Source organism: Mus musculus, chromosome 9 (assembly GCF_000001635.26).
Source record: "Mus musculus strain C57BL/6J chromosome 9, GRCm38.p6 C57BL/6J".
In the NCBI taxonomy this organism is placed as follows: domain Eukaryota; kingdom Metazoa; phylum Chordata; class Mammalia; order Rodentia; family Muridae; genus Mus; species Mus musculus.
The window spans coordinates 83,959,910-83,986,240 of NC_000075.6; the positions used below are offsets into that span (position 1 = coordinate 83,959,910).

Consider the following 26,331-nt stretch of genomic DNA (forward strand, 5'->3'; position numbering starts at 1 on the left):
GTAAGGAACAGCTGACAGAAGTTCCTCTGAAAGAGTTTGAGAATCCTGTGTGTTTTTTTTCTCCCAGACAGGTTCTCCTAGTGCATGAAGTCATTTTGCTGGCAGCTGGTATTTTCGCCGTTTTTCCCCCCTCCTTAATTGATTAAACACTAAATGTTAGAGCTGCAGACAGGTGTTCTTTTTGACATTTTAAGCATCATCACAGAATATGATGCCCTTAAGCCAGTTTTTCTCAGCCTTCTTTGACGGTGGCACGGTTTTAAACTTTTCAGATGTGAGTGTGAACAGGCGCTGGGGAGCTAGACTGAGATCAGCATGACTAGTGCTGATCAGCATCACTGTCCATAGCACAACACTGGCTCTTGGGTCTTTTTAAACTTGGCCATTTAGAAGTAGAGCAGCAAGGCTTTGTATTTTATGAAAAGCCATATGTTAATCGGTAAAAGGTCTTTTATATTTCCAAGTATGAAAGTATGCCTGTGATGAAATCATGTGTCCCTTGGGGGATGGATTTGCTATAGTAACCTCCCAGACCTGAACCCTGAGCCTCTGCATGTCTTTCTTCATGCCGATCGATCGATGTTTTTTAATAGATGGAAGTATTGTTTGTTACTTTGTAGTATAGTATGCTAGACATATTTTTGATTATTTCACTTTTTAAAAAAATTTTTATGTGTTCCTAGTTGTTTGACTCAAGTCTAGTCTTTGGTGTAAAGCCTTTCCACTTTACTGTCCGTGTTAGCCATAGATCACTGGGGAATATGTGATGTGTTTCCTCTAATGGAGAATAAATATAAGGTTCTACACATTAGATAAAGCTGGGCACTGAGCTTAGTGTTAGACATTTACTTAGGAAGAGTGAGGCCCTGGGATAAATTATCAGCACCACAGACAAACAAGGCCAAATGAATAAAACCCAGCACAAACACATTTCTTTCTTCCTTTTTCTTTTTTGTTTTAAAAACAAGGTTTCACTCTGTAGTCCTGATTGGCCTGGAATACCCTATGTAGACCGGGCTGGCCTCAAACTCATGGAGACCCTCCTGCCTCTGCCTCATGAGTGCTGGGATTAAAGATTTACCCCACCATACCTGGCAATATTTTAAGAGAGATTTGCCATAAAATAACACTCACCAAAAAGACAAATTCTATTCATCTTAAGAGTTTAGAATTCACTAGGTTGAATGCACATGACTGCCTGCCATTCCTGGGTCTGGCTGATCTGTATGTGAAGGCTAGAAAGTGGTGGTCTTAGCTACCCTTTGGGATTTTGCACTTTTTTTCAGCTGTAGTAATTATATATCTACAGCCACATGAGCCCCTCTAGAAGGGATTCCCATTTTGAGACACTTGTAGTTTGTGAATTTAAGATATTGTGAAGAAACAGTGAGGTAAGAGAGATGGCCCACTGGGTAAGAGCACCCGCTGCTCTCTCAGAGGACCCAGGTCCGGTTGCCAGCACCGAGGTAGGGTGGTTCACGACGGCTTGGAACTCAAGCTCGAGCTCCAGGGAATCTGATGTCCTCTTCTGGCCTGCGAGGAGACTCCCGCACATCTGGAAAACACACACTTACATTTTTTTTTTAAGTACATTTTTGGTTTATTCTTCACCCTTTTGATGTTCACGCCATGATCTTGGCTGTGCTTGGGAGAGTTCAACACTTAGTTTTCTGTGCCGCCTCCATTTAACTGTTCATGGTTGTTTGTGTATCTTGTCATCATCATCTTCCTCCTTTTCAAAGAAAAACCATGGGCGTTGAAGAATTAAAAACAGACGTGTGGTCGCTGCTGACTTGGAGAGTCAAAGATCAGCTTAGGTGTGGTCAGGCTAGTTACAAAATAGACTCCCCCTTCTCCAAATAGCATTGTGGGTCCCTCAGTTTAATTGCTCAGGTTTCTTTGGGGATTTATCAATTTAATGATTTATTAGATTTCTGAAAATGAAAAACCATCAGGCAATAAAGGAGTGTGATTAACAGTAGCTCATTTAGATTTCTGGATTATGAGGGTGAAGAGGTGGATATGAAGACTTGTGTGTGTGTGTGTGTGTGTGTGTGTGTGTAATGGTTCAGATTAGCCTCCAGCAACTATGAATGCCTGGATTCTCCCATCATCCTCTTTTGTTCAACCTGAAACAAATCGCATCATCTGCTGAGTTCTTTCGAAGACTTTTTTTTTTTTGGTCTGTAGAAGCTGTATGCATGACAACTGTAGCCACTTCAGGGCAGCTTGACACAAAGCTAATATTGTCACTTACTAAGTCACTTCAGGAATCTTAATGTACAGGCTATTATAGTATACAGGGAGGCACATTCCCTCCCTCTAATCCTGGCTTGGGATTTCATTGCCTAGTGCAATGTGTAATACAGCTCTAAGATCACATAGTAATAATTATTAAATTCACTAGGAAAAAGTCATTTTCTACTCAGACGAGGCGTAGCCAGTAAAAACAAGCCTTGCATGGAGGGGACAGACAGCATGAATGCCATTTGCCAGGTATTTGCTGAGTGAGACTCCTTTGTGAGAGCCACAGAAGTTTGGAGAACATTGGCTTTGTTTTCTGTTCCCATTTAAATAGATGGGGTTTCTCTCTTGCTTTGATTGGCAGGGTTGATGAAGATCAGTTAGGTAAAGGTTGGCAAATGTCATGAGCTGAGAAGCCACTTGGGAAGCTTGCTGGACCGAAAGTTTTCAGTTTCCTGGTGAGCAGCTACACCCAAAGGCAGCATTAGCCATGCGGTGCGTGACCTTCTCTGTGGCACCCTGCCACCCCTTCCCACAGGTCCTCTGGCCCCCAGCCAGAAGCAGTGGCGTCTGGCCAGCCATAAATTAGCCAAAGGATTCTTATTCTGTAGTTCTGGCTCCTGGAAGCACAAGTGTCTTTAGTAATAAGGAATTTCTGTTCATTTTTCTGGGCAGGCCGCTCACTTAACCCATCTTTTTCTTCCCTGGTCTTTGTTAGTGGGGAGTCCAGTGGACACAAAGGAGAAACTTGTTTCTGAGCCAGAAGGGAAGACACCCCCGCACCCCTAGCACCGGACTCTAAATTAGACAAGGTCTCTTCTGTAGTGAATTTGAACGTTTGTTTTAGAAAAAGTGGGGGTTCATCAAGTTTAGGAGGAAACTTTAAATCACTGTAGCAACATCTTAATTAATCTCTAATTAAATCAAGAAATGGAACCAATCTGTTGTGCTTATTTAAATTAAAATTAAACAATAGCGTGCTATGTCTGTTTCTCTCTTCCTCTTGTCTTTGTTTCTGTCTCCCTCACTTTCTTCCTCTTTCCTTTCATTGGTTCCCAGGTGGCCCCAATCTTGTGATCCTCCTGCCTCAGTCTCCTCAGTGCTGGGATTACAGGTGAGCACATTGTATTGGTACACTTTCCTTGTGTTAAATAAATATTCAGTGGAGTTTCTGCCTAAGGTATACTTTTAGTCATTGTGTCCATGTATACCAGTGAATATCATAGACCTTTGCTTCCTTGGCTACGGAGTGTGTTCACAGGGTGTGACGACGTAAAAAAAAAAAAAAAAAAGGCTTGCTATTACTGTCTTAGCTGTGTTCTCCTTAATGGCTTCCTTCACCACACAGGATGCTGAAGGTAAACTCAGAGGGATCCGATCTGTTGGGAGGTTCTGACCTACACGTCCTGTACTGATTGCTCCCAGAGACTCCTAAGCAAATGTAGAACCGAATAATTTCAATGCTTGGTTGCTCTTCCGTTCTCGCCAGTTATCTTGATTTGCTGTGTGGGTAGCAGATGTTTTTTTCTGAGCGTGTGGCGTAGAAGAAGAAGGCAGCTCGCTACTCAGCGTTAGCTCCTCTTGTAGTTAAAGAGGTTAACAAAGTAAAACATGTTCCCAGTTCTTCCAGCCTCAGGATGCTTACTCCCGAGTCTTCATTTACAGAGGAAGAAACAGCTAAGCCAAGCTTCAGGGCTCATTCTTTGAAATTGCCTGCAGAAGACAGTGCCACTACTCTGGTTATGGTGTCCCCCTCCCATTGTCCCTGGAAGGGTCCAGGGAAGCATGGATCATAGGACAGAATTATTGGTACTGGGGTCTGTTTCATGTGTGACCTCCATAGGGGAAGCGGTTCGACGCAGCATGGTTTGCCTGCTCAGCTTTATTTGCAGGTCTCCTTCTGGTATTAGTGGTGTCTGTTTAGGTAGTTAATGTCCGCTGATCTTCGAAGGGATGAGGCGCAATAGTTAGGATGTGATGTAATCTCTTCTTTCCAGACCACAGGGAGTCCATCTTTCTCTGTTGCGTCTGTCTTAGGAAAGTCTTAGCAGTTGCTTGGTATCTTGCCTTGCCTGACTCTTCTTGCCTTTCACCAGGCTACTGCCCATCATCTAGGAAGAAGGGAGATGAGGAGGTGTTTTTGATAGGGCAATGAAGCAGGCATCTAAGGTTTGTTAAAACTAAATTCTCTGGAATGCTTGAGGGGGATTTGTGACTTCTGTAATTCTCCTGTATCACCTTTGGAGTAGTCAGATCTCAGGGAAAACAACAGGCCTGCTATGGGCATGCAAGTTCAACACACTCCCTCTGGCTTTTGTTTCTGGCAGGAGCAAGTTTCCTGAACTTCAGCTGTATAGCTATTTTGGAACCCTTGCTGCCTGGCAACTCTTGCCTGTTTTGTTTATTCGGGTCTGTTTTACAGTATCTGAAGAACTGGAAGGTTGCCACTCAAAATATCTCTGGTTTCTTTCACGCATGTGATATGATTGTTGGACTGTTGACCACAAGTTATAAGGAACGAACAAGGCAGAGATGTGCAGTAGACACCGTAGAGAAAGGCTGTTCTGGATTGGTCCCATTGGTACCTTGACTAGTGGTCATGAGAGGTAGACAGTTAAAGGTGCAGAGTTTTCTGACAGGTAGGAAAAATATGACTAAACTTGGTCTAGGCCAATGTACTTCAGTGGAGTTACCTTCCTGGTTTAAGGGTTAGTTTATCAGGATCAAGGGTTTGTTGGTGGTGCCATCCAAGGAATGTAGATGCCTCATGGTTGCTTGTGTTCATAAGTGGGGCAAATATCCAGAACAAGTATACAGACAGCTACAGTCCTGCCGAGTGCTGCTTCCTGGGTTTGCCCACATTCAGTATCACTGATGCCTCGAATCACCCCAGAGATGCTACGTTCCTTGAAGGAGCAGGATATGGTATTACATACAGTCTTAAGAGGTCCTTAGGGTAATTCACATATGTAGCCAAGACTGAGAACTGATACCCTAGAAGGTACCAAAATTTTAAGATGTTGTTTCTGCATTTAAGCAAATCACAGTGTACTGGATAAACCAACACTACATTAGATATGGAATAAAACAGTTATGTCTAAAATAACAATATAAAACCACATAAGAAATACCAGGAAGCTTAGTTTTCCTTCTTGAGGACAGAATTTAAATGAAAGAAGCTGAGTTAAATTATGTGACGTTTAAACTATACACCAAGAGTTTGGATAGCAAGTGGCAGTAGAGACCTCCACAGAAAGAAACTACTAATATAGGGATCTAATTTTTTTTCTCTCTCTAAACGCCAATGAAATGTAAGGGTCTTCCATTGCAAAGGAGTTATTGTGGATGTGACTGGTGAGACTATATATATATATATAGCCTTGGCAAAACTGTTAGAAGTTCCAAAGTAAAAGGCATGGGAAAATGGGATCTATGGTGGCTAGCCAAGAATTAGCTTAGTTCATTAGTTCATGTTGCAAACTTGCCCAAATGCTCAGGACATGGCCATACTAGAGACTTCTGAAAGCAGGGTATGGGGGAGGCAACGGAATAAGGTGAGTGGGTAGAAAGTCTTCTAAGGAAGTGCTCAGACCGGCAGCTTTCCTGCACCATCTAGCAGAGTCTTTTTCAGGTGCAGCGACTTTATTAATGGTATTCAAGAGAGTAGGGAGGGCTCCCTAGGCCCCTCCTGTTATTATGGGGGTCTGAGGTGGAAACTGTGAGGGAGATGCTCAGTGTTGGGGGCTGAGTTGGGACAGGGACTCCTCAGCAACTGAGGGCCTCTCTCTTTTCTCAGTCCTTGCTGGGTGGGTGGTCCAGGGTTTCTTACTCTTCGGAGGCCATGTAGGCCATGAAGTCCACCACCCTGTTGCTGTAGCCATATTCATTGTCATACCTGGAAATGAGCTTTACAAAGTTGTCATTGAGAGCAATGCTAGCCCCAGCATCAAAGGTGGAAGAGTGGGAGTTGCTGTTGAAGTCGCAGGAGACAACCTGATCCTCAGTGTAGTCCAGGATGTCCTTCAGTGGGCCCTCGGATGCCTGCTTCACCACCTTCGTGATGTCATCATACTTGGCAGGTTTTTCCAGGCGGCATGTCAGATCCACAACAGATACATTGGGGGTAGAAACACAGAAGGCCAGGCCAGTGAAATTCATGTTCAGCTCTGGTATGACCTTGCCCACAGCCTTGGCAGCACCAGTGGATGCAGGGATGATGTTCAGGGCAGCCCCATGGCCATCACACCACACCTTTCCAGAGGGGCCATTCTCAGTCTTCTGAGTGGCAGTGATGGCATGGATCATGGTCATGAGCCCTTCCAGGATGCCAAAGTTGTCATGGATGACCTTGGCGGGGGGTGGGGGGGGTGGGGGGGTGGGGGGGAAGCTAAGCAGTTTGTGGTGCAGGATGCATTGCTGACAATCTTGAGTGATGAGTTGCCATATTTCTCATGGTTCACACCCATCACAAACATGGGGGCATCGGCAGAAGGGGCGGAGATGATGACCCTTTTGGCCTCACCCTTCAAGTGGGCCCCGGCCTTCTCCATGGTGGTGAGGACACCAGTAGACTCCACAACATACTCAGTACTGGCATCATCCTATTTGATGTTAGCGGGGTCTCACTCCTGGAAGATGGTGATGGGCTTCCTGTTGATGACAAGCTTCCCATTCTCGGCCTTGACTGTGCCATTGAATTTGCCGTGGGTGGAGTCAGATTGGAACATGTAGACCATGCAGTTGAGGTCAATGAAGGGGTTGTTGATGACAACAATCTCCACTTTGTCAAGTGCAAAGCAGAAGGCAGCCCTGGTAACCAGGTACCCAATACGACCAAATCCATTTACACTTTACCTTCGCCATTTTGTCTACGGGATGAGGCTGGCACTGCACAAGAAGATGTGGCTGTCTCTGGAACAGGGAGGAGCAGAGAGCCCACCTGGCAGAAACCTACACTTGGTTCATATGGAAAGGGTAGCATGTACAGAGACAATGGATCGACTATGGAAGATCTCCTGTGTGTTTGGTGGTAAGATGGGTAGCCAGAGTTCTGGCATGGAGAGGTCCAGGAAAATGGATATTGGTAGAGAGACATGATGCTTCCATGCCTGGGTTCTTGCTACCTTAATATGAGAATATGGGCACTTTGGGACAAATAAGGACATGCTTAAACAATAGCCTTCCTCAGGGAAGAACATACCAATTGGTTATCCAATACCAAAAGGTCAGCCTTGGAAACATACATACAAGTTTAAGTTACTATCTGACTTTGGCTACAGCATGAGGGAGCTGAGAAGAGAGACATGGCAGCCAGGGGTGAGACAGGGGTGAGGTGACTGCTGGGCCAGAGATTTGAACTTGGAAGGTTTTCGAGGACAGAGATTATGGGAACTTAGTTCCCAGGATACCTAACTTGTAGATCTGAAGTCATATCTGAGAATTTTTACTTCTGGAAAGTGCAGATGTTATGACTCGTGTTTGAGAAGTGTGAGGATTAGTCATTGGCCCTGCTGGGGAGACAGCACAAAGAAGGACAAAGATAGAGTCAGTCAGGGTAAATTGATGGGCATTATGAGGTTTGGGAAGTTCAGGAAAATGGGGAAGGACGAGGCGAGGGAATAGTGAGGGGTGAAATAATGGATGGAGGGCAGGCGGAGGCATTTCCAGCGAGCCCACTGATGACAGGCTGACTGAAATGAAGGCAATTTTTCATAGAAAAGCGTGGTCAGAAATAGGTTAGATGACTAAGGCTTCAAGACACAATGACTAAATCCTCTCATGTCATGGAAGATGAATGGAGGTTTCTTTCATCTTAGAACACTGGGTTAGAGTCTGGATTCTGGTTCGCTTTAGCTGCGTGTCTGATTTGGAACTGATTGGGCCCAGGATTAAACATGAGTCTTCCTCAGAGATGAGCCAGTCAGTTGGTTATCCAATAGCAGGTGGTTGGCCCTGAGAACATACATGCAAAGAACCTGCTGCAGACTGTGAGAGTTGTCTATGTATTTAGGGGGAAAACACACATGCACACACACATATATGTGCCACAGTTAACAGAAGAAGTGGCCATGAATTTAAGATCAAGGCACATGGGAGGGTTTGAGGGGAAGAAAGGAAGGGGTTTATGTGATCCAATTATATTATTATCTCAAAAAGAAAAAACCTAAATGCCAGGCGTGGTGGCGCACACCTTTAATCCCAGCACTTGGGAAGCAGAGGCAGACAGATTTCTGAGTTCGAGGCCAGGCAGGTCTACAGAGTGAGTTCCAGGACAGCCAGGGCTATACAGAGAAACCCTGTCTCAAAAAAACCCGAAAAAAACAAAAAACAAAAAACCCCCCAAAAAACCCTAAAATCCCCCCAGATGTCTCTGATACTGAAAGAAATGTCTGTATTCTCTTCAAGTGACACCCCTTCTATTATTGCTAGCTGGTTGGGGACCAGCATGGAAGCCCTTCTGCTGTGTTTAATTCTAGATAGTGACCTCTAAGATCTACCTGGCTTTCAGAGCCTGCATAGATCTTCAGAATGCCTTCAGATATGCAAAGTTCTGTGGTTTTACTTCAAGGCTTATAGATAGCTGTGAGCTTCCATGTGGGTGCTGGGAGGTGAATCTGGGTCCTCTGGAAGGGTATCCAGTGCTCTTAACCTCTGAGCCATCTCTCCAGCCCTTGTTGATGCTTTGCTGGTTCTTTAGTTACCTGCGCATTGGCGTATGAAACATAAAAGTGCTCTCTGCAAGCAATTAGGCTGTAGGAATGGGCTGTAGCATTTGTTGGCTGTAATTGATTTTAGGGGAAAAAAATATCTGGAGCTAGCTTAGGAAATGATGATGTGATAAGCTATAAAAATTAGAAAACACTTCAGATTTGGAGAAGAATAATTTATATTGTTCAAAACTATTTTTTCCCTCTTTGGCCAAACATCAGTTCTTTGGGGACATTTTTACACTGTGCTGCCTTAGGGCTATATTAAAGATCATAATTATGGAATAAGTTGTGTTTAGTTTTGCTCACATGTTTGCTTTGAGTTTGTTCCTAGCTGTGAAACTGACAGATCTTTTTTTAAAAAAATGGCCGATGATATTTGAAGAACATTGTTTGTTTTCTGTTTAAAATGGATTCTTCATTTTCTTGTGCTTTATTTTATTAATAGCTCTTCAGTTTGGATGTAGAATTGGTTTGCTGTCAGCCTTCTCCTGTTTACAAAGGGGGGAAAAGCTCATTTATTTTTTATACTTCCGTGTCCTGTTCCCTTCGCTTCGGAGAAAAGGGCAGCATCCTATTTAGATAGGGAAGTTTAGGCTATTTTTAAAGCAAGGCAGGTTAATGGAAATTGACAGCTTGGTAATGTCCTTCTTGGTGAATGACGCACACGGGTTTCAGATGCTCTGCCTGGCTGTTTTCCCTTACAGTCAAAAATCAGCTGGAGGAATTTGTGTGCTTGGAGCTTTGCTGTTGACGTAGGTACTGGGTACAGATACATTTTCGGAAACATCTCATTTCCATATAAATGAAGGGAGAGTAAAAAGAAAAATGGAGTTGGCTTGCCCTTAAATTCCAGCTGGTATCACAAGGATGATGCAGTGATGCAAGTCTGTCTTTGGTGTTTATGGAAAGATGGGCTTTGGTTATAGTCAGCCACCGTGAAATAGCCACAGGTTCATTCAGAAATGCCCTCTGCTCGTTTCCTGGAACCTGTTTATCAGAATCAACTATGTGCACATTTATTTGAAAAATCACATTTCCAGTGTGAATTTCTCTAATTTCCAATGTTAACCCCCACCTCCACCCCCCTTATGCTAGGGATAGCGCCCAGGGCCTTGTGTAATGGATGGGAGGTTAGAACATTACCACTGAGCTACATCCCGAGGCCTTCTTAATACATTTTAGTTAAGCAATGCTCTGGGGATGTTTACATATCCCACCAAGAAACGCATCCATTTGCTCTTAGTGAAAGGTATAAGAGCCAGGGTTTGAAGTGTACCTTGGTGGTAGAGTCTGTGTTGTGTGTTTAGTAGGCATTAGGCCTGTCTCCACCGGCAACAAAAAGACAAAAGAGCTCTCTCAAATTTCCTCCCCCTGTCTCTCTCCATTGGTTTGACTGAAACAAGTCATCTTGACTGAAATGAAATTTTGTGTTTTTCTTTTCAAGTTTCTGAGGCTTAAATAGTTGTAATAGTCTGAATTCTCTAAAGCCTAGGCTGTTAGGCTGTGGTTTTCGTCCTCCAAGTCATTCACAATGCTACGATTTTCATCTCCTTCAGTAACATCGATCAGTTCATGCCTAGAGGTAAACTCCCAGCCTACAGTGCAGTATCAGAGCGAGCCCTAGCAGTTGATTGACTACTAGTTAATATCACATCCTCTGTGAGATCGAAGGATGCATCACAACCATTGGGTTGTTCAAGTACCTTGAGGCAAAGGAATGCCCCCAAGCCTAATGGGGCCTGCCTGTCTGCCAGGATCCCTGCTCTTTCTCCCATGCTCTGTGGGCTCTGCACCCCTCTTTCAGCTCTTGGCCTGTGTGGTACCCAGTTTTTGTAGACACAGTAGTGACATCAGTTGCTGCTCTTTCAGATTGGTTAATCCTGAGTTGCCTTTGACTCCTCATGGTTGTCTTCCATCTTGCTTTTACACACATTCGTCCATGGCTGAGCCTCTTGCATACAGCCTTTCTCTGTCCAGTGCTTGCTCCCGTGGTATCTGGATGAAGATGACAGCCTCTTTATTGCCCAACCGTTGTCTTATCAATGGAACAATGTTAGATTTCTACTGCTTGATTCAGCCTTTGGGAAATTAGCTTGAAAGGAAGGAAGGCTCATTTTGGCTTTTGATGCCTTGGGCCTATGGTGGTATGGGGAGCATGTAGCCAAAGAGAAATAGTCACCTCACGGTGTCTGCCCAGTGCGTCTCAACCTTCCTAATGCTGTGACCCTTTAATACTGTTCCTCATGTTGTGCTGACCCCCAAGTCTAAATTTACTTTTGTTGCTACTTTACAACTGTAATTATGTGATTTGCATTATCTAATAGAAATATCTGTGCTTTCCCCGAAACAGGGTTGTTTGACCTTCAGAGGGGTTGTGACCCACAGGTTGAGGAACCTAGAACTAGAGTTTTAAGGTTTCCCCCACTTGCAGGGTATACTCTTAGTCACCTAACTTCCTTCTCACAGGCCCCACCTCCTAAAGATTCTAGCCCCTCCAAATATGCACTAATGCTAGTGTAAAAGCCTCCCATAGTGGGCTTCTAGGCTAAGCAGGATTTGAGGCTCTAGGTTTAGGGGCTCTGTGTTGCAAGTTTCCTTCGAGTGCTTCTTAGTGATGGCTCCGGTGTCACAGACATTGGGTTGAACTTTATCCGAGCTGGGGACAGGCAGCAGGTAGTCAGTGCTGATTGGCCTTTTCCAGCTGATGGTCCGGGGCCCTTGAGGACTGTGTGCCCCTCGACTTCTCAGTGTCAGAGAAGCCTCAGCTCCACGTGCCTCTTCACTGATCACTACTAATCCCCACAGTTCTACGGCGTTTCTCGAGTTTGCTCTCCCCATTATCTAGATGAGATAGTGCTGCATTTGCCTTTGCTTGCTGTAACTTGCTTTTTCCCCTTAGATCCTTAATAGGTCGATTCTTTTTATTCTAACTTATGGATGGGAAAATTGAAGCATGATGGCTGAGAAGTTGTTAAAGCCATATTTAAACCCTGGCATTCTGACTATGAAGGTCTCTGTATTGAGCTGTTTCTGTGCCCATCAGAGTTCCTGAATAATGACATGGGCGCTTAATTTTATTTACAATGGTTTTGGTCTTAGCTTTGGCTTGTTCCCAACTGGCTCAAAACTCATTTATCCTGTTTATACTAATCTAAGTTCTACTTCATGGCTGGTTACCTCTCCTCAGTTTCATATGTCCATGTCTGATTTCCTTCCTGCCTGACTCTTTCCCAGAGTTCCTCTCTCTTCCAGATGTCTCATCTTACCATCCTGCCTTTTGCTATAGGCCAAAGGCTCTTTATTTTTAACCAATCAGAAGAGAGACACATCTTTACACAGTGTATGAAACACCACTCAGCAGGTTCTACTTTGAACTGCTGTACTAAGCTTGATTTCAAGCAGGGAGTGTTGAATGTAACTCAACTTTGTCTGAGTACCAGCATATTATAATTGTGTTTATTTGCTAAACTATACATGTGATAGGGTGGGTGGAGATTTCAGAGACTCTGAACTTATAGGAGGATTTATCTGAAGTTGTTTTTGTACCAGTCTGTCTTCTCCCCACCCCCTTTGTTTTCTGACTTTGAGAAAGGAAGCTACGGCCTTCCAAGTGTTGGACATGCACTGCAGCGTTAAGCTGTATCTCCAGCCCTACCATTTTGTGGTTTGAGTTAGGGTCCTAGATTGGCCTTGAACTTCCACAGTAGCTTAGACAGACTCCCTGCCTTAGCCCAAGGTCTTAGATGTGATCTACTCCATCTTTGCCCCCTCCCCATGAAAGTAGGTTGCATAGAAAGATTCTGATACTTTATAACCTACAGCATCTTAATTCTGGCCAAAGAAGAGGTAGGCATGTGTCCGTGTCTGTAACACAGATGCTAACATTTCTGCAGGGTTATTAGTACTACGATCAATCCTTGTGCACTTTATTATTCAGTCAATATCAAATCAAGCCTTTTTGGAAAGGTTGTTTAAAACATGTTCTTATTAAGAGTTTTCTTGACCACTTTAAACATTGGTGTTTAAAGAATCTCCTTATTTTATTTTATTGTTGGTAACTAGGTCACATACTGAAAAAGTTTAAATGAACTGTCTATTTGTTTTAACTTTTTGGAGAAACATCTGAGAGAGTTTTAGGACATTGCTCACAGAGACCTATGACATTTGGAGTCAGTGTTTAGAACTATTTTGTATCTGTATCTGTGGCCAGATAATTATGATCTAATTTGATATGTTTTAAGCACTTATGAGTTGAGTAGCTTGCAATAGAAAATTTAGGGACAGCATATTTGTCGTTGAAGGAACCAGGCACTGGTCAGACCTCTGCCAGTAGACTTTGGGCATGTGATTTAACAATGAATTTTGTTTGTACCTGAAGAACCTGGGGCTGGGAGGAAGGCCTTACTTAGAGCTAGGATTTTGTAACTTGTTCTTTTGCTCTGTTTGCACTCCCAGTTGTAACATTTATAGCTCATTACATTATTTCACTGCCTCGACCTGCCTTCTTTCTTGTGACTTAACACATTTGAATCTTCTGGAATCCTTGGAAGTGTAGTCATGAATTTTTAATCTTTTTTTTTCTTCCCTTTCTGTGATTAAAGTAAATAGACAAAACCTCAAGCAAACCAGAGAGATTAACTATAGAATAAGCCTTGGATATACATTGTTGCCAAGTGTAATTTGTATAACATAGTGAAGCCGATTGAGTATGTGGCATATAAGCAAGCACATTGTGGGCATGTATGTATCCTCTCTTGAGATAAACGGTTCCTATCTCTAGTATTTGCTTTTGCAGTTCCATATGTCCTAAGCACATTGTGGGCATGTAAGTATCCTCTCTTCAGATAAACAGCTCCTATCTCTAGTATTTGCTTTTGCAGGTCCATATGTCCTAAATACTGTTCTGTGAACTAGAGAAAGGTTGGATACTTTGTAACTATATGCCTCAGTGACTGTGTGGTCTTTGTTGTTGTTGGAATGTTTTGTTTTTCCAGGCAGGTTCCTCTGTGCAGGCTTGGCTGTTACTGGAATTCATTTTGTAGACCAGGCTGACCTTGAACTCATCTGAGTTTCTCCTGCCTCTGCCTCCCGAATATTGAGAGTAAAGGCAAGGCCAGTGCCACCAACACCTAGCAACTATGGTCTTTTTATTGTCACATTTCCCATTATATAAATTAAATACTTCATGTGTGTATTACTCCCTCAATTTCCCACTTAGTTACTCAGCTCAACTCCTGTCTGCCTTGCTACCATATCTATTTGTCTTAGTACTTGGTGGGATATGGGCCATATATCTATATGAGTTCAACAGACACGGTTGTCTTTAGTCTTCAGTAACTGGAGTGTATAAGTCTGTTCATTTACCCAATATCAGATAACTGCTAAGCTTAAGGCACCATACTCATTCATTGGAATTGATTTAGGCTTTTCTGGTTATGCTCTTGTGTGCATAACCAGAATTACAGACTCCTTTATCTCAAAGGGACATTTGTGTTTTGTACATGTCAGTCAACAAATGTTTTCTGAGGATATATATTTGCTTCTATTTGACTTTGGCTTTTTCCCCCTTACTCATTACCATATACTGGCATGCTCGTCTGAGTGTTGTGGATAAGATGTAGAATCATAGGACGAGGTTCATAGTCATTTGCAATGATTGCTTCCTGGAAGTTTGTGTTTTAAAGACTTGTGACATTAGTATAAATACAAGTGAACTTCCTACACTTTGAGCCTTGAACCTTGGCACATTCTAGGATGATACAAACATTATTGTTGACTGTTAAAAGCAGAGCCGGGTGGTGGGAGATGGCCAGGATGATGTAGGACCCCTGGCGTCCACAGCCAGTTCTGTGAGATGTGCAGTCAGAGTGACATCCGTGTTCAATTCAACTGGGCTGAGGTGACCAGGCCTTTGTCCTCAGATAAGATTCAGCAGTGCATTTGGGCTGTGGACCATGGCCTCAGGCTGGGTGGGTCACTGTTGCTCAAACAGAGGAGGGGCTGACAATTGATGCCTCCCACCCACCAGCATCCTTAGTAGCCAAATGAACACAGTGGGTCAGCTCCATCTGGGAGTCCTAGTGAGCATCCTGGTAGTGACTGGGCACTACCTCCATGGCTGGTTGCCTGTTCCTCTTCTCTTCTTCATTTCTAGGACCAGATAATGAGCAGCACGCCGAGAAAGACAACATCTCATTTTCCCTTATTAGTTTTCATGGCTGTTGCTATCACTGACATTTAATAATAAGGAGACTGAGAGTCTTTGTTACCTGGAGCCGTGTTTTTTATCTAGCGCCCCTTTAGAAGATAATTAACATCTATTTTTAAAAAAATAATACTTACAGTTGAAGAAGTATGTGTAATATTTCCTTTTTATTTTTTCCTGACCCAGTTAAAGATGGTGGGTGCTGGGGCCATTTCAGGGGAGGCGTGGTTTTCCTTCATCTAAAGGGAAATACGAAAAGTAACTAATTATATCCGTGACAGTGAGGTATACAGGACTGCCTGCCATGTGAAGCTTCCTGAGCCTCAGGGGCTTGGAAAGATAAGGATTTCAACTGATCCCACATCGTAGCCATCACTTCGATGAATGGGTTCCATATTTCAGAGATCAGCAGTTTTGGTGCTTGCTAAGCTACAGAGAGGACAGCTGTGTGAGACTTTTATGTTACCACATGCATACTGCCTAGGAGTACTGAACTCAGAAGAAATAACTTGGTTCTAGGTTTCAAAAGGCTGAGTTCAGACATCCCAGAACCTCGGATGGGCTCACGAGGCAGCTCAGCAGTTAAGAACACTTCTGCTATTCAGGAAGACCAGGGTGTGGTTCCTAGCACCCACATTGGGCACTCAAAATTGACTGTAACTCCTGTTCCAGAGGGCCCTATGCCTTCTTCAGGTCTTTGAGGGCACCTGTACTCATGTGTGCAGACACACACACACACACACACACACACACAAACACACATGCAAAAAAAGTGATAAATCTTAAAAAGTAGCTCAAGCTAATAAAGTGTACTACCAAAGGTAAACGTAGCTCTCGTTGCCTAACTTATCTTTTTACAACCAAACATCTATTAACTGGTTGCAGTGTGTGCTGGTTGATAAGCATGTGCTGCTATTCTTTGCCATTTGCTGGTCCTATCCAGTCCTTGCTGAGGGCAGCTGGCTACTGTCATTCTCCATTGTCTCTCTGGGCCTTCACAGATGGTCTCCCCAGCATCCCAGTCATTCCATTCCTTCTTTGCTTTCCTTGTGGTTTTCTTGCTCATCACACTCAGACCCTCATTCTTCTTACAGTCAATCACAGTAAATTTCCTCTAAAATCTCATTTTGAAGCATCCTCAGATCTTGATCTCAGCCTTGAACTTCTCCAGCCCCTTGATCCTAGGATTACCACTCTGCCAATCTTTTGGTTGTTGTTGTTGTTTTTTAAAATTATTATTCCTTTTAAAATAAGCAATACTTTCTTCATCCTTTCAGATCTTCATGCACTATATTTTGATCCTATTCATTCCCCTCCCCTTATCCCCTCTCCACTCACTCAACTTTGTATTTTTGTTCTTTTTTTTTTTTTAATGTCCACTGAGCCTGATATCTGCTCCCCAAATACCCTTGAGTATGGAGCCAGGCTTGGATCATGGTTGCCCTCTTAGGGGCCACATCTTAAAGAAACAGACTCACCCTTCCACAGTAGCTGTCAGTGGCCAGCAGCTCCTTTCTCTGCTAGGAGTGGAACTTTATTGCCCTCCCCATGCTGAGACTTCATTGGTTCTTTTATATTAGATTGTAAAAATTTTATGCTACAGGCTGGAAAGATGGCTCAGTGGTTAAGAGGACTGACTGCTTTTCCAGAGATCACAGATTCGATTTTCAATTCCCCCAGGCAGATTATAATCACTGTGCCTCTAGTTCCAGATGATCTGATACCCTCTTCTGGCCTTTGAAAGCACCAGGCATGCACCACATAGTACACACACACACACACACACACACACACACACACACAGACAAAATACCCATGGATATTAAATAAAAGTAAATATTTAAAAGTTATGTTGTGTGCATGGGATTTCACAAGCATTTGTGTACATCATGTGAGCCTGGTGTTAGTGGAACCAGAAGAGGGGATGGGTTTACCTAGAGTTAGTGTTATAGACAGTTGTGAGCCACCATGTGGGTGCTGGGAATTGAACTTGGGTAGTCTGGGATAGCTCTTACCAAGGCCCACATTACTGGTCTTAAAGCCGCAAATTTTCCCTTCTTGTTTTTGTCTTCTCGGATGTTCTTTCTTCTATTTAGTTCCATCTTGAATTCTATACAATATTTGCTTGTTGGGATCCAGTTCTAGCTAAATCTACCTTGCTGTCTAAATCCTAAGGTTCACTGAGCTGAATGTCAGTGGTACAAAACAAGCCATGACATCCAGTGCTCTCAGTTTGGGCTTAAGGGGTGATGGTGACCTTCAAGGACCACCCTCGCGGTCTGACTCTTTACTAAATACCTAAGTAGATCCCCCCAAGAACTTGGGCAGACCCTTTTTACTTGCTGCTTGCATCGGTCTGTCCATCTGTCCGTGTGTGGGCCTCAGTGCTGTGTGCTTGCTTCCTTTCCTTCTGGATCTTAAGGGATGCCAAGGTGCCATTGACCTTCCCTGTCACCGAGACATCGTCCTAGTTATTCTCCCTATGTATTTCGTGAATTTTTCTTGGACCAGTTTCCCTTTCTCTTCTGATCATTTCTATTAGCCTGAAATTTTGTTCTTCGTTCCACCTTAATTTTTTGGGGGCAGGGTCTCATGTAGCTCTGGCTGGCCTGGAACTCCCTATGTAGACTAGGCTGGGTGGTGTAAGACAGCAGGCTGAGCGAGCCATAAAAGAGTAAGTCTGTAAGTAGTGTCTGCATCAGCTCCTGTCCTGAGCGCCCACAGTGAAGGACTGGAATCTGTAAGAGGAAATAAGCCCTTTCCACCCCAAGGCTTTGATCTTGGTGTTGCTTTTGGTTCTCTTGTTTCATCAGCAGTAATACAAACCCTAAGGCACTACCAATGACCACTTCTGTTCATTTCTTGACTTACTTTGCTCCCTAAATTCACTCAGTAATTATGTCCCACCTTATGTCATTAATACGTAAGGTTACTTATGCCAAAATCTTACACGCGTTCTCGACCGGCCAGGAAAGACACAGCAAACCAGAATCTTCTGCGGCAAAACTTTATTGCTTACATCTTCAGGAGCAAGAGTGCAAGAGAGCAAGAGCTCTATTGCTTACATCTTTAGGAGCCAGAGCGCAAGAGCGCTAGAGTGCAAGAGCCAGAGCAAGAGGGCAAGAGAGAGAATGGCGAAACCCCGTCCCTTTTTAAGGAGAATTATTCTCCGCCTAGGACGTATTACTCCCTGATTGGCTGCAGCCCATCGGCCGAGTTGTCGTCACGGGGAAGGCAGAGCACATGGGGTGTAAAACTACCCTTGGAACATGCGCAGATTATTTGTTTACCACTTAGAACACAGGATGTCAGCGCCATCTTGCAACGGCGAATGTGAGGGCGGCTCCCCACACCAAAACCTTCTAACTCACATTTCACAGTCCTATGATACTCTACCTAAATGTCCGAGGCAAACAACACTTTGGAGTCTCGTCCCAGGAAGCTTTTATATAGCATTGTATCTGTTTTTCCTTTCTCAGACGCACTCATTGGCTGTGGTGTCTTTAAAGTTCTCAGATCCAAAGGCTCTGAGTATCCTTTGCATGTCTTGGACTCAGACTGCAGGATCCATTCATCAGTGAATCCTTTGACTCAGGTGTTAGAATTCATCCAGTCTTGCCCATCCTTCTCGTCTCCTCTGCTGTTCCAAGTCTCCGTCTTTCACCTCAGTGTATGGTGTCCTGCAGTCCCGTCTTTCGGTGACTTCCTTTGCTATTTACAGACTATTCATAGAATGCCAACCAGAAAGAGAGTGATGAAATGACACTCAGGGTGGCCTGGTTTTACTCTGCCATTTCCTGTTTATCCCACTCACCTGCCTCCTGACTCATCCTCAGGAAGTGTGTACAAGGGCATTCTGGGTGGTTTGTGCTGGGAACCAGAACTGTACTCACCATGGAGTTGGGCCTGGGACTTGCCTGTGGGGGATTATCTTGATTGTGTTCATCAGTTAATGTGGGCAAATGGTGTTAATTTTAGATGAGACACTGCAGTCCTTGGAACCCTGGCCCCTGGAAGCTGAGAGTGAGCCAAGTGTTACCATGTAGTTCCTCCCACTTAGTGCTTCTGAGCCATGAGCACACTGTGACCTGTTCCTTCAAGTTCCTTCTGCTGTGACTTCCTGCTGTGATGGACTATAGCCTGGGACTGTGAGCTATAATAAACCTTATTATCTCTCTTCCTTTGCTTTTGTTAGAGTATTTGACTACAACAATAGAGAAATCAGCCTACCCAATCCACGCTGCTCCTCTATAGCCTCTTCCTTATGCTTTGGCTTATTTCTGCCACAATTTTATGTTCAGATTCCAGGGTCTCCTCTGTACCCTTTCTCAGATAAGCTGAAGCGATTTCTTCAAGGTCTTTCCATTCTCGGACCTGTTTTAGTTCATCTTGCAGTGCTGTGACCAAAGCACCTGGCATGACCACGTGGGCAGAGAGATGCACTGTGGCTCATGGTTTCAGGGGGCTCGGACCCTGATTGCTTGGGCTTAGGGGAGTCAGCACAAGATTGTGAAGTATTCCTCCTTTCTATTAGATGCTGGTAATGCAGTCGGGTTGACAATGAAGATTAACTATGACTGTCCCTGTGCCCAGACATCTCTGTGGATGTATGATGTGTGGCTCACTGTTCGTTCTCTCTCTCTCTCTCTCTCTCTCCCTCCCTCCCTCCCTCCCTCCCTCCCTCCCCCCTCTGTCTCCCTCCCTTCCTCCCTTCCTTCCTTCCTTCCTTCCTTCCTTCCTTCCTTCCTTCCTTCCTTCCTTCCTTCATTTCTTTTTTAAAGAATTATTTATTTTATGTATATGAGTACACTGTAGCTGTCTTCAGACATACCAGTAGAGGGCATCAGATTCCATTTCAGATGGTTGTGAGCCACCATGTGGTTGCTGGGAATTGAACTCAGGACCTCTGGAAGATCAGTCAGTACTCTTAACAGCTGAGCCATCTCTCCAGCACCCACAGTTTGTTTGTTTGTTTGTTTTTTCTTAAATGTTACCTCTCCATGGTGACTTTCCAGTTTGTGAACTCCTTGTTTGAAGCCGCAGTAGTTCCAACTCCATGTCACCTACTCCCTTCATTGCTGTCCTGAACAGTCCTAGTGTTATAATCACACTGCATATCTACTCAGTAGTTCTTTATTGTAGTTTCCATGGTCTAGAGTATAAGCCTCACCCATGAGGCAGGGGGGATGAGTTTTTTGTTTACCTAGTACTAGTTAGGTTTGGTCACCTTGACATAATCATACATGTACCTGGGAAGGGGGAACTTCAGTTGAGGAAATGCCTTCCTGAGATGGCCTGAAGGTAATTTTTTTTTTTTTTTTTGGTGGTGTGTGTGTGTGTGTGTGTGTGTCCTTGAGGAAAGACGTAGGAGAATCTGGGCAAGTGCTGTTAAGCCAGAGAGAGCAACCCAGTAAACAGTGTTCCTCATTGGCCTTTGTTTCAGTTCCTGCCTTGAGCTCCCATCTTGACTTCCCTTCAAGATAGACTGTGTGATCTGGGCATGTAAACCAAATAAATCCTTCCTTCCCCAAGATGCTTTTGGTCACGGCGCTTTTAATTATAGCATAAAAGCCAAGTTATGACAACCCTAATGTATAGAAAAGTGTTAATGCAACGTTCAGTGCTTTGTGATCCCTAGTGAAATAAACGTGTGAATGAATTGAATCTGTTTTGCATCGTGATTCTTGTGTTGCAGAGAAGAATAGAGCCTTAGGTAATTTAGTAATTTATGAAGATAGGTATCCTGGTCTGTCTTGCTTCATAGCGCCATTGTTGTTTGCAATATTTCATCTCTCAGGATATTACATACGTGAGCTTTACATTGGGTTAACTGCATTGGAGGCAAGAGGAAGTCATCAACATTGTGTATCTTATTAGTGCCTACATCACCAGTCCAGATTAGGCAGAAGACAGAAAGATTTTTAACCTTGTGATTGTGTGGGAGCTCTTTCTTCCGGAGCATTTAAAAATGTCCTTTGTTAAGCTGTTTCCTCTAAATAATGCTGTTCTTTGTTTACCGAGATGAAAAACACTTACCTGTATCCTAGGAACTTGAAGCTGCAAGGAGCAAATTAGTGACTGCTGCTTGTTTGGTTAAGTAGGCTTAGACTTGCTGGGTTTGGCCTCCACTGCAGGCAGCTGGGATTCGTGTTCATTTGCTACCACTCAAGCAATAGAATCTTTTTTTTTTTTCTTTCAAAAATTATCCAGGTACTTCCAGTGGAGTAGGACATTGATAAGATGTCGAGGTTACATGCTCAGAAGACAGTCACGGATTAGGATGAGTGTGAGTCACACTTTTAAATTTCTGCAGCTGCTTTTAAGAGTTACAAAGTACAGGATGTGTCGAGTCTGCATCTCCAGCACCTGCCCTATTTGTGGCTCGTATTCAAAGGGAATGATTGAGCTGAACGCGAATTCTGCATACCAAGATGAACTGATATCCTGGGTTATAGAAACAGAGTTTGAATACCAACCAGGTCTGTCCCTGGATGTTTGGGTTCCAGATCAGATTTCTGAAATTAGATTTTTTTTTGTCGTAAAATGTTGTCAGTAGCTGAGAAGCAGTGAAATTTTAACTGAAATCTGAGTAGTGTGCTAATGAAGTGTATACTGTGGTTTGAAGGCAAAACCTGCATGAGGGGTTTATCAAGCTCCTCCTGCCTCAACACTCCCATTTCTGACCCTTCCATTTTTGTCCACAGCCTTGACAGAATTTTTCATTGTCTTGTTTGTTTGGTTTACAAATACTTTATTAGGAATTTTTGCACCTAAGTTTATTCATTGAGGATAATGGACTATAATTTTATCTTCTTTCTCCTTTTTTCTTTTTTGGTACCTTTATCTGGGAGTGGCATCAAGGTAATACTGGTTTTATACAGCGTTTCCTAGCATTCCTTTCTTTTCTATTTTATGTAGTCATTTAAGAAGGACTGCTGTTAATTCTTCTTTAAAGATGTGGTAGAATTGTGCAGTGAATCCATTGGCCCTTGGACCAGTTTTAGTTGGGAAGATGGTATGGATGCACATGTGTGTTTATGGGTGTATGTGTGTGGAGGCCAGAGGACAACCTTGGGTGTCAGTTCTTAGGTGTTCTTCATTTTGCTTTTTGAGACAAGGTCTCTCAGTGGTCGGGAGCTTGCCAAGTAGGCCAGGTGAGCTATAAAGTGAGTCTTGGGGAGCTTCCTACTTCTGCCTCCTGATTCTTGGGATTATACAAATATGCTTGCCTTCCCATCCCCAGCTTCTCCCAGCTCCTCCCTACCTCCCACCCACCCAACTTCTTGTTCTCTAAAAAAACAAAACCCTCCAAATCAAAACAAACAAATAGTGCAACAAGATGGGGAGGGGGTCGGGCAAACAAAAAAGCACACAAAATCATGAGTCCATTGTGTGTTGCTAACTACTCCTGGGCATGGGGCCTGCTTTGGAGTATGATTGATATCCAGTGACACTCTGTTGGAGAAAAGTGATTTCCCTTTCCCAGCAAGCATCAGTCACCAATGACTTCTTGGTTGAAGGTGGGACTCCGTGTACACTTTCTGCTCTCTGTGTTGGGAATTTTGTGTGGCTTGAACTTGTGTAGGCTTTGTGCATGCTGTCACAGTCTCTGTGAGTTTATATATGATCAATCATGTTTCACCTGGAAGACACTTTCTGAGGAGCCGTCCCCTACCTCTGGCTTTTCTTTCTACCTTTTCTTCTGCATAGATCTGTGAGAATTGGGGCAGAGGTCAGGGGTTGATAAAGGTCCCTTTTATGACCAAGTGTTCTAAAGTCTTTGACTCACTGCACATTGTCCAGTTGTGGGTCTCTGTGTCAATTGCCACGCCCTGTAAAAAGAAACATTTTCTGGTGCGGGTTGAGTAATACACTGATAATTTCCCATCCTTTTACCCCAAGGTGATGTCTGTTCTTGGTCGTGAAGTGTGTTACTTGGATACAGCAGAAAGATGAAGCCTGTTTTCTAAATTAGTCTTTTAGTCAGTATCTTTTTATTGAGGAATTAAGACCATTAACAGAATTACTGAGCAGTGTTTATTAATTCATTTTTTTGTGATTTTATTTTATTTTTAAAAATTCTTTTATTTATTTACATTTTAAATGTTATCTCCCTTCCTGGTTTCCCATCCACAGCCCCCCTATCCCCTCACCTCCCCTACTTCTATGAGGGTGCTCCCCTACCCACCCACACACTGATTGCTCTTCTAGAGATCCTGAGTTCAATTCCCAGCAACCACATGGTGCTCACAAGCATCTGTAATGGGATCTAATGCCCTCTTCAGGTGTGTCTGAAGACAGTGTACTCACATAAATAAAATCTTTAAAAGAGAACTAATAATTCCTTTAATATGTTGTATATTTTCCTTTGTTTTGGTTAATATGAATTGTTCTGGATTATTTATTCTTTGTATCCTCTTGTGTGTTTTTAAAGTTTTTTCCTTCTAATGCTTTCTGTAGAGCCCACTTGGTGGACATTGTTTAAATTTGCTTTTATTGTGAACTGTTTTTATTTCTTCAATTGTGATTGATAGTTTTGTTGGGTATAGTAGTTCTGGCTGGCATCTGTGTTTTTTCATGCTTGTGGAATATCTGGAGCCTCCAATAAAATGTCAGGTTTTAGTGTGATGGGCTTGCCTTTATATGTAACTTGGTCTTTTTCTCTTGCAGCTTGTAATACCCCCCCCCCCCACACACACATTTAGGGTCTTAATTATTATATGTTGTGGGGAGTTTCATTTCTGGTTCTGTTTATTTGGTGTTGTGTATGCCTCTTATACCCTGATAGGTATTTCTTTAGATTGGGAAAATGTCCTTTTGTGATTTTTGTTAACAATACTTTCTATTGCCTTTATCTGGGTTTCTTCTCCTTCCTGTATACCAGCAGTCCTCAAACTGTGGGTCATGACCCCTTTGGAGGTTGAATACTCTTTCACAGGGGCTGTCTAAGACCATTGAAAAACACAGATATTTACATTACAATTCCTAACAGTACAAAATTGCAGTTATGAAGTAGTAACAGAAATGATTTTATGGTTGTGGAGTCACCACAGCATGAGGGACTGTGAAAGGGTTGCTGTATGACAGAGACTGAGACCCATTCTCCTAGACTTAGTTTTTTTAGGTTTAGTCTTTTCATAGTATTCTAGATTTCCTTGACGTTTTGTGCCTACCCCCCCCCCCCTTTTTTTAACCCTGCATCTGTATTAATGGTCAGTGGCCCAAGTTGAAAGCTGATCATCATCCTTATTCATGAGGGTATTAGGAGTTTTATTTAGTTTACCTTTGGCTGTATCTCCTTGCTACATCCACTCCAGTAGTGACAAGTGCGACAGGCCCCAAAAACCTAGGTGCTGTCCCGAGGCGAAAAGTTCATGGAAACTTAGTCTCCTGGAATCGTGGCATCCTGTATAAAGAATGCTCCAATGTCCTTGCTTTAGTTGGTAAACAGATCTGTGTGCTTTCCCTTAATATTGCTTTATTACAAGTGTTCCTAAGGATTGATTTTTTGACATATTGCTAAGTTAGATTCTAGGCAGTCCTTGATCCGACCTTGGGCATGGATAGCTAAGTCACTGCCCTACACAGGAATGTACCCTTATCTAGGAAGAAGGAAGTTTGTGATCTAAGAAGGAACCAGAGTAGATACTTAGAACTATAGATAGCTGAGTTATACCCATACACAAGTATTTACAATGGCCGATTTGACAAATTGCATTCAGATTCTGCACAATCTCATGTGTTGCTTCTATTTGTCATTTGCTGACTCCTTGTCCACCTTGCAACCAGAGACCCGTTCCACGCAGATAGGAGACCCAAAAAGGGGATAGTCTGCAGGCATCTCCTGAATTTTAATTTTTACTAGTTTCTTACTAAGGTTTCATTGATTGCCTCAACAGCTCTGTTTTATAAAGCAAAATAATGTATTACCCAGTCTTTCACCTTCTGTATGTTTGTTTTAGCCCTCAAATCCTGCTTTGATAATGCCTCCTTTACTAGGTGGCCTTGACTATGTTGGATGGGTGTTCAGTTCTTTGGTTGTTATTGCCCCAGTCTGGTTCCTAGTCCAGTGTGGCAGCTGTGGGCTCTTGGTAGAGAACAGTTCCCTGAGTTGGTATAGAGGTGGGTTAGAAGAAATGACTGTACCCTAGTTAAGTGTGGTGGCTGTGGGTTCCCTGAATCTCACAGCAAAAGTATACAGCTATGAGTCCCTAGTAGAGACCTTGATGGAGAGTCACAAATGACTGGAGATGGCCAGGAAGGAATGACCGAAAAGGATGGCAGTCAAAAGCTAGGAAAACCCTAATTCTGCAGTAAGAGTGTAAGTCTCAGGGGGGATGGGGGTATTCTAGGAAGAGGGGAAGGAGGGCACATGTAGCATACCTGAGCCCCATCTTAGTGTGGCAGTTGTGGGGTTCCTGGTAGAGAGCTATTCTGTAGATCAGAAGAAGTCATAAAGAAATGGAGGTAGGCTAGAAGAAATGGTTGAAAAGGGGTGGCAGTAAAGGTCCATACCAAGAGGACAACTTGCAAAGGGATGGAGGTCCATGGTTGCATTTTATTAAAATGTAGGTTTTGGATATTGGACTTAGGTTCTCACATTAATTTCAGTCTCTCTGCTTGTCATAGATGTATTAGATGTATTTTTTTTTTTAATGGTTTTTTTTTGAGACAGGGTTTCTCAGTATAGCTCTGGCTGTCCTGGAACTCACTTTGTAGACCAGGCTGGCCTCGAACTCAGACATCTGCCTGCCTCTGCCTCCCAAGTGCTGGGATTAAAGGCGTGCACTAAATGATGCCATCTTTTAGATTATTTTGGTAGGTTATATGCATTTAGAGATTGATTCATTTCTTTTATATTTTTCAATTTAAGGGGATATAATATTATTTTGATTTGTTTTGTTTTTAGACAGGGTCTCAATTTATAGCTCTAGCTGGCCTGAAACCTGCTGTGTAGACCTTATTGGCCTTGAGCTCACAAAGATCCATCTGCTTCTGCTTCCTGCATGCTGGTATTACAGGTTTCTGTGACCATGCCTAGCTAATGGACTATGGTAAGGTTTGTCATAATTTTCTAAATTTCCTTGGCATCTGTCATAATTCCTACCTTTTTGGGGGTTAGTTTGTTTAAGGATATGACAACTTTATTTACATTTTATAAGAACCAACTCT

At 43.2% G+C, this 26,331-nt stretch overlaps 1 protein-coding gene across 5 annotated transcripts in view; it reads left to right on the top strand.

The window, feature by feature from the left end:
• Bckdhb (branched chain ketoacid dehydrogenase E1, beta polypeptide) overlaps positions 1-26,331 on the top strand; it is a 199,130-nt gene that overhangs the window by 34,799 nt on the left and 138,000 nt on the right. Inside the window, exon 1 of one of the 5 annotated variants that reach the window (XM_017313114.2) lies at positions 26,082-26,213. The exons of the other annotated variants lie outside the window; for them this stretch is intronic. Coding sequence (XP_017168603.1) covers positions 26,204-26,213 — 10 coding nt within the window. The 5' untranslated portion in view covers positions 26,082-26,203. Of the gene's footprint in view, positions 1-26,081; positions 26,214-26,331 lie in introns of those variants that run through there. 5 annotated transcript variants of the gene reach the window in all.